At 39.2% G+C, this 13,164-nt stretch overlaps 1 protein-coding gene across 1 annotated transcript; it reads left to right on the plus strand.

The window, feature by feature from the left end:
• Positions 1-11,296: 11,296 nt before the first annotated feature.
• On the plus strand, positions 11,297-12,187 carry LOC102407101 (olfactory receptor 1078-like). The gene is made up of 2 exons (XM_044948734.2): positions 11,297-11,651; positions 11,937-12,187. The coding sequence occupies exons 1-2, from the start codon at positions 11,297-11,299 to the stop codon at positions 12,185-12,187; spliced, it is 606 nt and encodes a 201-aa protein (XP_044804669.2).
• Positions 12,188-13,164: the final 977 nt, after the last annotated feature.

Here is a 13,164-nt window from a genome sequence, read left to right on the forward strand (position 1 = left end):
TTTACTTAAATGTTTTCTGTGTAAGTACAGATATAGTCACACATCTTTCTGAAAATAAGAAATGAAAAAGTAGGTGAAGTCTCTAATGAGTAAGATCTTACATTATTGTGGTAACATTAGGCATGCTAAATTGCTTTAGTCATGTCTGACTCTGTGATCCTGTGGATGGTAGCCCACCAGGGTCCTCTGTCGATGGGATTCTCCAGGCAAGACTACTGGAGTTGGTTGTCATTTCCTCCTCCAGGGGATCTTCTTGACCCAGGGATGGAACCTGCATCTCTTATGTCTCATGCATTGGCAGGCAGGTTCTTTACCACTAGCATCGCTTTATTTTTAGATGGCAACATCATAGTAGAGTGAAATAAGCATGTGTGTGACATAGTGTTCTTGGGCTTAAATCATTTGAAGAAAGTTATCCACAATAAGAGAATGGATACTCAGGATGTGCTCAAGATTTACAGAGCAGGGTCTGGAAAAGTCTTTGCATTTTGGACAAAGACAGGAACCAGGATTAAAGTGTACCCATGTATTTATAAAAGGAAAATAAGACAAAATATTAAACCCAAGAATAACAGACAAGCAATCGCCTATAGTCTATAAATTCATTAAAGGCAAAACAAAAAAAACGGCTTTATTATTCTTTGTAAATCACATCAAGTTTCATAACAATGATTAAAAACCTGGCCTCTGGACTCAAACTCTTTGGGTTAAAATACCGACTGTCTAGCTTTGAGACCCTGGGAAAGTCATTTCACTGCTCTGTGCTTCAGTTTCCTATCATGAAAAGCTCAGATAATAATGAAACTGCTTCATAAAGTTATTGTGAAGATTAAGTGAAACAATCCATTTAATGCATTGATTCATGTTAAATATTCAGTTAAGTGTTAGCTATTTGTTGTTGTTAGCCATAAGTCGTGTCCAGCTCTTTTGCCACCCCATGGACTGTAACCTGCCAAGCCCCTCTGTCCAGGGGATTTCCCAGGCAAGAATATTGGAGTAGGTTGTCATTTCTTCCTCCAGAAGATATTCCTGACACAGATATTGAACCCGAGTCTCCTGCATTGGCAGGCAGGTTCTTTACCACTGAGCCTCCAGAGAAGACCTAAATGTTAGACATTAATATCTTTTATAACATCATGCTCAATAGATATTTATTAAATAAATGAACAGTGAGATATTAAATTCATGTTTCAGGTTTATCTGATTAGATCAATGGTATTCTTAATATTTACTATGAAAATATTTATTAAAAATGTTAATTAAAACATGCTTACAAAAACAAACATAAAAAGCAGTGCCCTATAAGAAAACTGAGACAGGGTTTGCTTCATTCCCTATCAGACTGTTCTCAGAGAGACAGTAGTCTTGAAGCAGGATCTTATTTCCCTGTCCTTGTATTGAATTTAGCTGTTAGTCCACCAAGAAGTGAAAGTGAAAGTTATTCAGTCATGACCGACTCTATGGAATTCTCCAGGCCAGAATACTGGAGTAGGTAGTGTTTCCCTTCTCCAGGGGACCTTCCCAACCCAGAAATTGAACCCAGGTCTCACTCAATGCAGGCAGATTCTTCACCAGCTGAGCCACAAGGGACGCTCAAGAATACTGGAGTGTGTAGGCTATCCCTTTTCCAGCAGATCTTCCCGACCCAGGGATCGAACTGGAGTCTCCTGCATTGCAGGTGGATTCCTTTCCTTACCAACTGAGCTATTAAGGAAGCCTTAGACCACCAAGGCTAGAAGCAAAGTTCCCTGATTCTTACCCCATTTGAAAGCAAAAATGTTTCAAGGAGGCAAAGACTGCAAAACAGATACAAAGTTTATTATTAAGAGACACAGCACAATAAATGGAAGGATACCCAGAGAAGCAGTTTATTTATTTAAATCAGCACAGAAATACACCCCCAGAGAGGAGTGCTGGTGTCCTGAATGAGGAGCACAGTAAAAAGGTGATTTAAATCATATACATAGGACAGTCCTTCTGGGTCTTTGCTTACACTTGGCCAGTTAACTTTTTTCTTTTATCACACCTGATTGGTCCTAGGACCCTCACCAAGACGCATACAGAACTTTTTGCTAAGATGGGTCCCATCACAGACCTGTGGGTGCGTGTCCACACTTATTTTGGGATGGCACTCCCTCCCTTCTCGACTCCCAAGGAGCCTCCGTGCACATGTGCAGACACGGAAGTCTTCCTTGACCTCAGGAGTGGGCACTTTAACTCTTTACTTCAGCAGAAATCAGCTTCTGCCTCTAGCTTTGTCCTTGGAGTATCTGGGTGAGAACAAAATTTCAGTTTTACTCCACTTGACCAACACCAGCTATCCAGTCCAGGGGCTGGGCTCATCTATCTCCTACTTCAAGACCACAAAAAAGAAAAAGTCTAAAAATATGGAAAGTCTGAGGACAAATCTTATACTGCTTAATATGAGACATACTAAACTCTTACTGTGTCTGTATATATCCTTTTGTGAACTGTTGATTTATTCCTTTTGCTTATTTTTTCTTGGATATTCAATCTGTATGGTGTTTCACATCATATACATATCACTGTCTATGTTGTTGGAATAAAGGTACTTTTTCCTCTTGACATCAAGGAAATCTTACAGGGGCTGGAATTTTACCAAACTGAAGAAGTTATTCTTCATCACATTTTCTTAGAGAACCTTTGAGCTTAGTAGATCATTTCCCCACAATATCCATTTCATTTCTTTTAGTCTCTCTTGTACTTAAATATCTATATCTATATATCAATATCTTATCTATATCTATATCTATATCTATACTTTATGGCACCGCTAGTGCAGTGGCACCACTACTCTTCGTTGCGGTGCACTGGCTCCTCATCTTGGTGGCTTCTTCTGTTGCTAAGCATGGGTTCTTGGCGCACAGGTTTCAGTAGTTGTGATGAATGGACTTAGTTGCCAAGTGGCATATGGGATCTTCTGGGAGCAGTGCTCAAACCTGTGTCCCTCAGGTTGGCAGACAGATTCTTTTAAACTTTACATAATTGTATTAGTTTTGCCAAATATCAAAATGAATCTGCCACAGGTATACATGTGTTCCCCATCCTGAACTCTCCTCCCTCCTCCCTCCCCATTCCATCCCTCTGGGTCGTCCCGGTGCACCAGCCCCAAGCATCCAGTATCGTGCATCGAACCTGGACTGGCAACTCGTTTCATACATGATATTATACATGTTTCAATGCCATTCTCCCAAATCTTCCCACCCTCTCCCTCTCCCACAGAGTCCATAAGACTGTTCTATACATCAGTGTCTCTTCTGCTGTCTCGTACACAGGGTTATTGTTACCATCTTTCTAAATTCCATATATATGTGTTAGTATACTGTATTGGTGTTTTTCTTTCTGGCTTACTTCACTCTGTATAATAGGCTCCAGTTTCATCCACCTCATTAGAACTGATTCAAATGTATTCTTTTTAATGGCTGAGTAATACTCCATTGTGTATATGTACCACTTCTTTCTTATCCATTCATCTGCTGATGGACATCTAGGTTGCTTCCATGTCCTGGCTATTATAAACAGTGCTGCGGTGAACATTGGGGTACTCGTGTCTCTTTCCCTTCTGGTTTCCTCAGTGTGTATGCCCAGCAGTGGGATTGCTGGGTCATAAGGCAGGTCTATTTCCAGTTTTTTAAGGAATCTCCACACTGTTCTCCATAGTGGCTGTACTAGTTTGCATTCCCACCAACAGTGTAAGAGGGTTCCCTTTTCTCCACACCCTCGCCAGCATTTATTACTTGTAGACTTTTGGATCACAGCCATTCTGACTGGTGTGAAATGGTACCTCATAGTGGTTTTGATTTGCATTTCTCTGATAATGAGTGATGTTGAGCATCTTTTCATGTGTTTGTTAGCCATCTGTATGTCTTCTTTGGAGAAATAGGCAGACAGATTCTTAACCACTGGACCATCAGGGAAGTGCTCTCTCTTACTTTTTAATTTATTTTTTAAAAAATACATGGCAGAAACACTCATAAGTAAAAGGAACCCCTAGTTTATTGGTCCATGGAAAGCTTAGGAAGTGGAATTTCTGGGTACCATTTATACATTTTTAGGAGAAAGATAATCTGATTTGACCAGCCTCAATTGTAATGACACAGGCAGGTAGTTCTGGGTGAGAAGTGCATGGTAGTAACACAGCCCAGGAGGATTTGGTATGTGTCTGCCCTGTGGCTTGAGAGCAGTTCCTAAAGCAGAGGCACCTGGGCTTATATATTAAAGTGACATAACACAGAGGTCAGAATTCAGTCAAAAGATAGTATTAAGAAATTTGTTTGAATTCACAGGAAGCCTTGGCAATAAATTAATCAAATGCAAGAAAGAACATACAAAAAGGGATTCTCTGTGGACTGAAGTGCAATATGTAGCAGGTAGGCCACCTTGTTCCTCAGCATCCCTGACACCATCTCTAATCACTCCCCATCTTGCTTATCCTTCTGCCCCAGTGGCTTCCTTGTTTGCATTTGAACATGTGGAACAAATATCTTCCTCAGGTCCATGGCAGTGGCCATTCCCTCTGCCAGGCACATGCTCCTCCTGATGTCATACTACATCATTCTCTTTCCTTCTTGAGCTACCTGCTGAATTATTACCTGTTTGCCAGCCTTATTTGAACACTCAGCACAAGATAATATCTAATACCAAGATTTTTTTTTATATATATACATGGATTTGTTTCCTTCATAGCATTTGTCACCATCTGACATACTTATTTGCATATCATTCTCACCGTCATTGGATGGTGGGGTATTTATTTTTAAGCACCCTATGCTTATTGCCTATGTGTTCTTGGAACGTGGTTGGCACTTGAAATATGTTCCTCAAATACATGCAAGAATTTCTTCTTACAGTTGCAGCATATATGATATTTTTGAGAATATGCTGAGAATGGGGCAAAATTTCCTATGCAGAGATGAAATGAGTGGGGCATAATCTCAAGAAGAACTTATCTATAACCAATTAAAATCAATATTGACTGCAAAATAAAAATTGTCCAGGTTAAGTAATATGGGTAATGCCCATTGGTGTGAAAATTTTTCATGTTCTGTTCTGACACCTTTCTTAATAACTCAGTGATGTATTTTGCATCAGTGCTGCTGGCTTGTGATCCCCTTGTTAAATTAGTATCCTCCATAATGCAATCTCTTCACCTCAGTGAAAGAATAAAGCATTTTCCACCTGTGCATCTCAGCTCAGATGTCTCTTTATTTTATTGTAGGAGCTTAGGAATATACCGTAGTTCTGCGGCTACCCACAGCTCAAACTTAAGTGCAAAAGCCTCAGTGATGTACATAGGTGTCACACTCATGATGGGCCCATTTCTCTAGAGTTTCAGGAATAAAAACATAAATGAAGTTCAGAAGAGTCCCTGTGTGATGACAAGAATAAGATGGACAGATATCCTGGGTGTGATGAAGTACTCTCGACTGCTCAGTTCAAAGCCTTGGAACTAAAAATTGTGGTTCTTTGATCATTGTAGAATCAGCTTTGCTCTGCCCATTTACTTCCTGGGATTTTTATTTTTTTTAATTAAAATTCTTTATGCAGTGTCAGTAACTCATTAAGCTTTCTTCTCAGTCTAATATAAAGCCAGTTTTTTTTTAATTTGTATATTTTTAAATTTACAAACTTTGCCTATCTTTTTGCATAGAAATATATGGAAATTTTCAATTCTTTATAGGGTGAGACATCAATTTCTCAATGATAATTTCTGTTCTGACATTTTTCTTAATAACATGGTGATGCATTTTGCATCCCAAGTAATTTTTTCTTGTTTTCCCAAAAGAGTAGTTGTTGTTATATTACTCATTTTAGGAAATACAATTAAAAACCAAAATAATTTGTAGATTTTTTTACTAGAGGAAAATCTGAGACCATGATTTTTTTCACCTTTGTGTAAATCATTCCTTTGTATGTCATATTTTAACTGTTTGCTCTGATAAAATGAAAGTGTTAGTCTCTCAGTTGTGTCCAACTTTTGTGACTCCATGAACTATAGCCTGCCAGGCTCCTCTGTCCATGGACATTTCCAGGCAAGAGAACTAGAGTCAGCAGCCATTTGTAGACTTAAATAATAGTGTGTGTATATGTGGGCATTGAGTTTTATTCTCCTCAAAAGGATCCTATTCTCTTATTCAGCTCCATGTCCACAGTGCCTGCTCGAGTGACTGTTGAAATGGTCACCAAATACACGTCAGCAGGTAGAGTCTACACTGAAACAAATTTGAGTAAATAAAATTTATTTATTTAATGTTACTTATTATACTTAATATGGTTTTTGAGTTAGGGAAAACATGAATACAAAGAAAATTTTTAAATTTGCTTTGTATTACTAAGTGAAATACTTATTATGCTATACATTCACACATTGAAGTATGGAAGATCGATGTCCCTGTGAAAGGATGTGTTTCACTGGGGTGATGATTTGATATGCTTAAGTTGTTTTTATTGAATTTTCTTCCTGATTTCATCTTGAAATATTTCAATGATGCCTGTAGATGCTACTCATTCCATTGCTCTAAACAAAATTAAAATTTTTATGATCATTAAATCTTCAGTGATTAACAATATAAATGTCATTCATTATTACATATAATAGATATATAATATATACTATATAATATACACTACATATTGTAAAATACATATTATATAGTATATATACCATATACAATATATACTGAATAATGTATTATATATTATAATATATATCATAATATTATATTTAATATATCATAATATATAATACGTAGTATTGTTTATATTTGTGTGTGTGTGTGTGTTTGTGGTGTGTGTGCACATTCAGTTGTTTATGACTCTTTGCAATCCCATGGACTACAGCCACCAGGTTCCAATGTCCATGGAATTTTCCAGGCAACCCTGGAGTGGGTTGCCATTTCCTTCTCCAGACGATCTCCCAACCGAGGGATTAAACCCAAATCTCCTGCATTCCAGATGGATTCTTTACGACTGAGCCACAAAGAAAGCAGAGGCTCTGTGAGTCCCACCCATATCACCTTGATCCTTTACATTTCTGAGGTTTTAAGTACAACTGCCAACAGTTACCTCTAAATCTCTTTACCTGGGGGCTTTACCTGACCAACAAAATCTCTCTGCCTACTTGCATAGTTATCTGACAGTGACAGTGGTATAATAATTGCACCCTCAGGAGATGAATTCTACATTTTCATTTATTTTCTTGGGCTTCAAAATCACTGTGATGGTGATTGCAACCATGAAATTAAAAGATACTTCCTCCTTGGAAAAAAAGCTACAACAAACCTAGACAGTGTATTAAAAAGCAGAGACATCACTTTGCTGACAAAGGTTCCTATTGTCAAAGCTATGGTTTTCCAGTAGTCATGTACAGATGTGAGAATTGAACCAGAAAGAAGGCTGAGCAATCAAGAATTGATGCTTTAGAACTGTGGAGCTGGAGAAGACCCCTGAGAGTCCCTTGGACTGCAAGATCAAACCAGTCAATCTTAAAGGAAATCAACCCTGAATATTCATTGGAAGGATTGATGCTGAAGCTGAAGCTCCAACATTTTGCCACCTTATGCGAAGAGCCAACTCATTAGAAAAGACCCTAATGCTGGGAAAGACTGAATGCAGGAGGAGAAGGGATGACAGAGGATGAGATGGTTGGGTGGCATCACTGACTCAAGGGGCATGAGTTTGAGCAAACTCTGGGAGATAGTGAAGGACAGGGAAGCCTGGAGAGCTACAGCCCATGGGGTCACAAAGAGTCAGACATAAGTTAACAACTGAACAACAACAACAATATGAACTAGATTCTCCTGACATCTAACCTGGTCTCCTGGGAAGAGAGTATCATAAGAATAATTTCTTGTCTAACTAGACCAGTGCCCACAGGGAAGTGTTGTGCTCAGAGGTGGGAGTAACAATGGAAACAGTGCCTAATGAGCAAACACGGGGAGCAGTAAGTATCTCCTCTGCTGCAGTCCCTCAGTCTAAACAACCTAGAGCTGCACAGGACATGGGTTGTTGGTTTTGAAGTCCTACATCTGAATAAGGACCAATGCTTCCCTCTTTCCTTCTGACCTGTCTGGGAACAGAGCTCCAGTCCATCATTCACCATCCAGGGAGGAATTTGAATATCCACACAGGAACTTTCTTCTCATAGTCCCCATCTAGGTGAGTGTGAGAGTTATATAGGTACTTCAAGAAAAGTTCAGAGAGAATGGAAGTAGAAAACTTTTACCTGAGGTCACCCGAGTGTCTAATCATCTTATAACAGAGCAGAGATATTAGTCATGCTGTTTTGCTAGGTTGACTAATTATAATTTGCTTATTTAATGTTCAAAGGAGAAGTGTCTGATAGACTCAGCAACACAAGAGTCTTTGCTGACAATTAAGTGATGGGAATGGAAGTCTGATTCGGAGACGTGAATGAAGGAGGAATTGGGAGCTCAAACTGGTTCTGGTAAAGTAGAACAGGTTAGAAGTTCACAGTTACAGAGAAAAAGAAACCTAGGTTTGGAGGCATGAGCGGTGAAACATACACCTTTTTTTAGTATTCTAAGATGGGATATATTGGGCATCTTCCATTTTTTTTCCACATCTATTGAATTAGGTACTGCCTTGGAACAGAGTTCTTGAGACATACATTTCACAGTATCTTCTCTTACATTGAGTGTTCACATGAAAAAGCTGTATTTGATATGCAAGATGCTATACTACTGAGCTTTAGTTTGCAACTCTTCGTTACCAAGTGGTGGGAAGGCAATGGAGACATTTGTGAGGTAGAAGAAAATAATCAGCCAAACTCATCACAAGTTATAATCATTCACTTAGTGACATGAAACAAGTATGTTAAGTTTTGTATACACATTGAGTAAATTTGTCTACCAACTTAGAAGAATGGATACCTCTTCCTTTTTGTGTAAAGATATTAACAGTTAGAATGGGTCTGTAGTCTCACTAAGTACAAACAGCTAATAGACGGTAGTTCTGAGATTCAAACAGGGGTTTTCTGACTCAAAAACTTTTCATTTAAAATCATTTAGAACCTCTATACCACTTACGTTTAAAATCCTCATCTATTGTTGAACATTGTATATTTTCTGTTGTAAATTGTGGGCTACTTCCCTTTGCTCCTTTTTCTAGTAGAGTTCAGTTAGTGAAATGCGTTATCATTACAAAGATAATGATTCATGTTTCCTTTGATAAATTCCTTTAGGGTATCTTATTAAGTATTCTGGGCATCAAGGGAGTATAACTGGGATTGGGATGCTGCTGAAATCAAGGAGTCTCTCTTTTTCACTGTCTCCCAGAGAATGCCTGAGCTTATTAGATCTTGTCTTGCAAATAAAGGGGTTCAGCATGGGGGTTACCATAGTGTAGATCACTGAGGCCGTCAGACTTATCCAAGAAGATGAAATACCTGCAGAACTGAGATACACATACTCCAAGGACAGTGCCCTAGAGCAAGGCAACCACCAAGAGGTGGGATCTATAGGCAATGTTTATTTTCCTCCACATGTTCTATTCTTTCTTCTCTCTCAGTTTTTTTTTTTTTTTTTTTTAACTTCTTGTCCAGGGATCAAACCTGGGTCTCCCACACTACAGGCAGATTCTTTACCATGTGAGCTACCAGGGCAGCCCAATATAAATTTTCTTTTCAGAGAAGGCAAAAAAAGAGTTCATATTAAACAGAATACCACTTCCTCAAGAGGCTTGCCAACTTTAATTTAGGTACTATTTCTACATTCTTTATGGTAAAGATAATTTGCTATTAGTAGATAGCACAATGTCCTAATTATTGTGACTGGAAGTAGGAAAAGCCAAGAAGTAACAAACCCAGCAAACCATAATGTGCTGTATTTGTGTGTGTGTGTGTGTGTGTGTGTGTGTGTGTGTGTGTGTGTGTGTGTATGTGTGTGTTTGCAATGAGCATTTCTCTGGGCAGTGATACCTGAGTTTATGTACTCCAAAATGGACAAATCCTGCAATGTTAACAGCAGAAGAGCATAAGGAGTGGATCCACTTCTACTCAGAGGAAAGAATCGAAACAAACAAAAAATGTGAGAGGAACAACATGTGAATTAAGGTCTCACCTGTAGCAGGGAGGTTGCCTTGTTCCTCAGCAGCCTCTGACACCATCTCTCATAACTCTCCCTCTTGCTTATTCCCCTAGACACTTTGGCTTCCTTTTAAGTCTAGAATTTGAAGCAAGTGACATACTTAAGATCTTTTCACTGACTCTTTCTCCAACAGGGCACACTCTTTCACCAGATAATTTTGTGTCTCTGCTTTGTCTTTCTTCAGGCTTCTGTTCAAATTTCTCCTAGTTTGCAGATCTTCTTTAACTTGCATTCAAATGTAACACCTCCATTCACTCTATTTATCCTTATTTTTTCCCCTAAAACCTATCACCAGGTGTATGCTTTTTGTTTGCTAATTTATATCATTTCTTTATTGTTTATCATTGGGAGTCTCGTTGTCAGCATCATATAATTTTAGCCCAGAATACAGTCAATTGTTGTTCAATAGTTAATTTATGTCTGACTCTTTTGCAATCTCATGGACTATAGCCTGCCAGGCTCCTCTATCCATGGGATTTCCCAGACAAGAATACTGGAGTGGGTTGCCATTCCTTCTCCAGGGGATCTTCCTGACCCAGGTATTGAACTCTCATCTACTGCATTGGCAGGTGGATTCTTTAGCACTGAGCCACCTGAGAAGGCCAGGACACAGTATTCAACATAAATCCCTCAAATGTATGAAAGAATTTTGCATTTAAACTGGGTAATAAGATTACCTGTTGGTGGAAAACCTGCCTATGGGAATTTCTATTCATTGTTGTCACAGCTTCCCTGGTGGGTCAGACCATAAAGAGTCTGCCTGCAATGCAGGAGACCAGGGTTCAGTCCTTGAGTCAGGAAGATCCCCTGGAGAAAGGAATGGCAACCCACTCCAGTATCCTTGCCTGAAGGATCCCATGGACGGAGGAGACTGGTGGGCTGCAGTCCATGGGGTCTCAAAGAGTCAGATACGACTGAGCAACTGAACTGAAATGAATTGATAACACTTATGATGTCACAGAAGGCCATTTAAAATGACTGAATATAATTTACAGCATTTCACTATGCTAGGGTCTATATGTGTAAAAATTAGTCATTTTTCTTTCTGTCCTAGTAGTGATCACTACCACATGGTACCAGGCAACAATACACAAATTTCAGAATTTGTTCTTCTGGGATTTTTGAAGGAACCAGAATTGCAGCTCCTCATATTTGGCCTTTTCCTATCCATGTACCTGATCACTGTGTTTGGAAACCTGCTCATCATCCTGGCTATCATCTCAGACTCCCACCTCCACACCCCCATGTACTTCTTCCTCTCCAACCTGTCCTTTGTAGACATCTGCTTCACCTCCACCACTATTCCAAAGATGCTGCTGAATATAATAACTCAAACCAAAGTCATTACCTACGAAGACTGCCTCACCCAGATGTATTTTTTCCTACTGTTTGTACAGTTGGACAACTTTCTTCTGACTGTGATGTCCTATGATCGCTTCATAGCCATCTGCCACCCCCTGCACTACACAGTCATCATGAACCCTGTTCTCTGTAGACTGCTGGTGCTGATATCATGGCTAATAGGTGCCTTGAATTCCTTGTTACAAAGCTTACTGGCATTATGACTGTCTTTCTGTACCATCTTGGAAATCCCCCACTTCTTCTGTGAATTCAAAGATGTGATCCAACTTGCCTGTTCTAATACCTTTCTCAATAATGTGATGATGTATTTTGCAATTGGGCTGTTTGGTGGTGGTCCATTCACTGGGATATGTTACTCTTACTCTAAGATAGTTTTCTCCATACGTGGAATCTCATCAGCTCGGGGGAAGTACAAAGCCTTTTCCACCTGTGCATCTCACCTCTCAGTCGTCTCCTTGTTTTATTGTACAGGCTTAGGAGTGTACCTTAGCTCTGCTGCTACCCATGGCTCACACTCAAGTGCAACAGCCTCTGTGATGTACACAGTGGTCACACCCATGCTGAACCCCTTCATCTACAGTCTGAGAAATAAAGACATAAAGAGATTTCTAAGAAGATTATTTGGGATGGCAGCTGTAAAAGGGCCAACTGTCCTGGGGCTGAAGAGGTGTCAGTTATTACAGCACTCAAAGCATTAGAGGCAGAAATTGTGATTCTTGATCAGATTGTAGAAAGAGCTCTTATTCCTTACATTTATTTCCTGTTCTTTCTATTTCTTTGAAATCAACTTCATATAATTTAAGTAAGTCACTTGATTAAGCTTTCTATTCTGTCTGGTATATGGATATCTTTCCTTACTTCTCTAAGTTTCATATTTTTTTCTGAAATTGGATAAGGAATATTTGAAAATTTCCATTTATTTCATGGGAAAATTTTTGTTCCTCATTTTTTCCCTTTAAATGAGAGCTATCTTTCCAAGTAATTTTTTTAAATTTTCCATAAAGAATTGTCTTGAGTTGTATCACTCACATAGAAAGACCACACTTAGCAGCTAGAGTAACCTATATAATTCCATTGAAGAGTGAAATCCAAACCAGTTTGTTATTTTGAGTCTCTCATTTTTTGTGTATATCATAACCTTATTTCCATGATATCTTGATAATATCAACTTTATTCATACTATTGAGCTTTATAACTGCTCTTCTGGGGTTATATGCTGCTTGTTCAACCTGTGTCCCTAGTATCTACTATGCTGCTGCTAAGTCGCCTCAGTTGTGTCTGACTCTGTGCGACCCCATAGACAGCAGCCCACCAGGCTCCCCCATCCTTGGGATTCTCCAGTCAAGAACACTGGAGTGGCTTGCCATTTCCTTCTCCAATGCATGAAAGGGAAAAGTGAACGTGAAGTCACTCAGGTTGTCTACTTGAAAGTTACACAGTCATGTCCAACTCCTAGCGACCCCATGGACTGCAGTCTACCAGGCTTCTCCATCCATGGGATTTTCCAGGCAAAAGTACTAGAGTGGGGTGCCATTGCCTTCTCCAAGTATCTACCATAATCACCTATTAAAAATCATCATCAAATGTGTATCTCCCAGTAAAATCTATATTGAAACACAAATGTTAATAAATAGACTGACCTTAATGGCACCCCACTCCAGCACTCTTGCCTGGA

This window comes from Bubalus bubalis, chromosome 9 (assembly GCF_019923935.1).
Source record: "Bubalus bubalis isolate 160015118507 breed Murrah chromosome 9, NDDB_SH_1, whole genome shotgun sequence".
In the NCBI taxonomy this organism is placed as follows: Eukaryota; Metazoa; Chordata; class Mammalia; order Artiodactyla; family Bovidae; genus Bubalus; species Bubalus bubalis.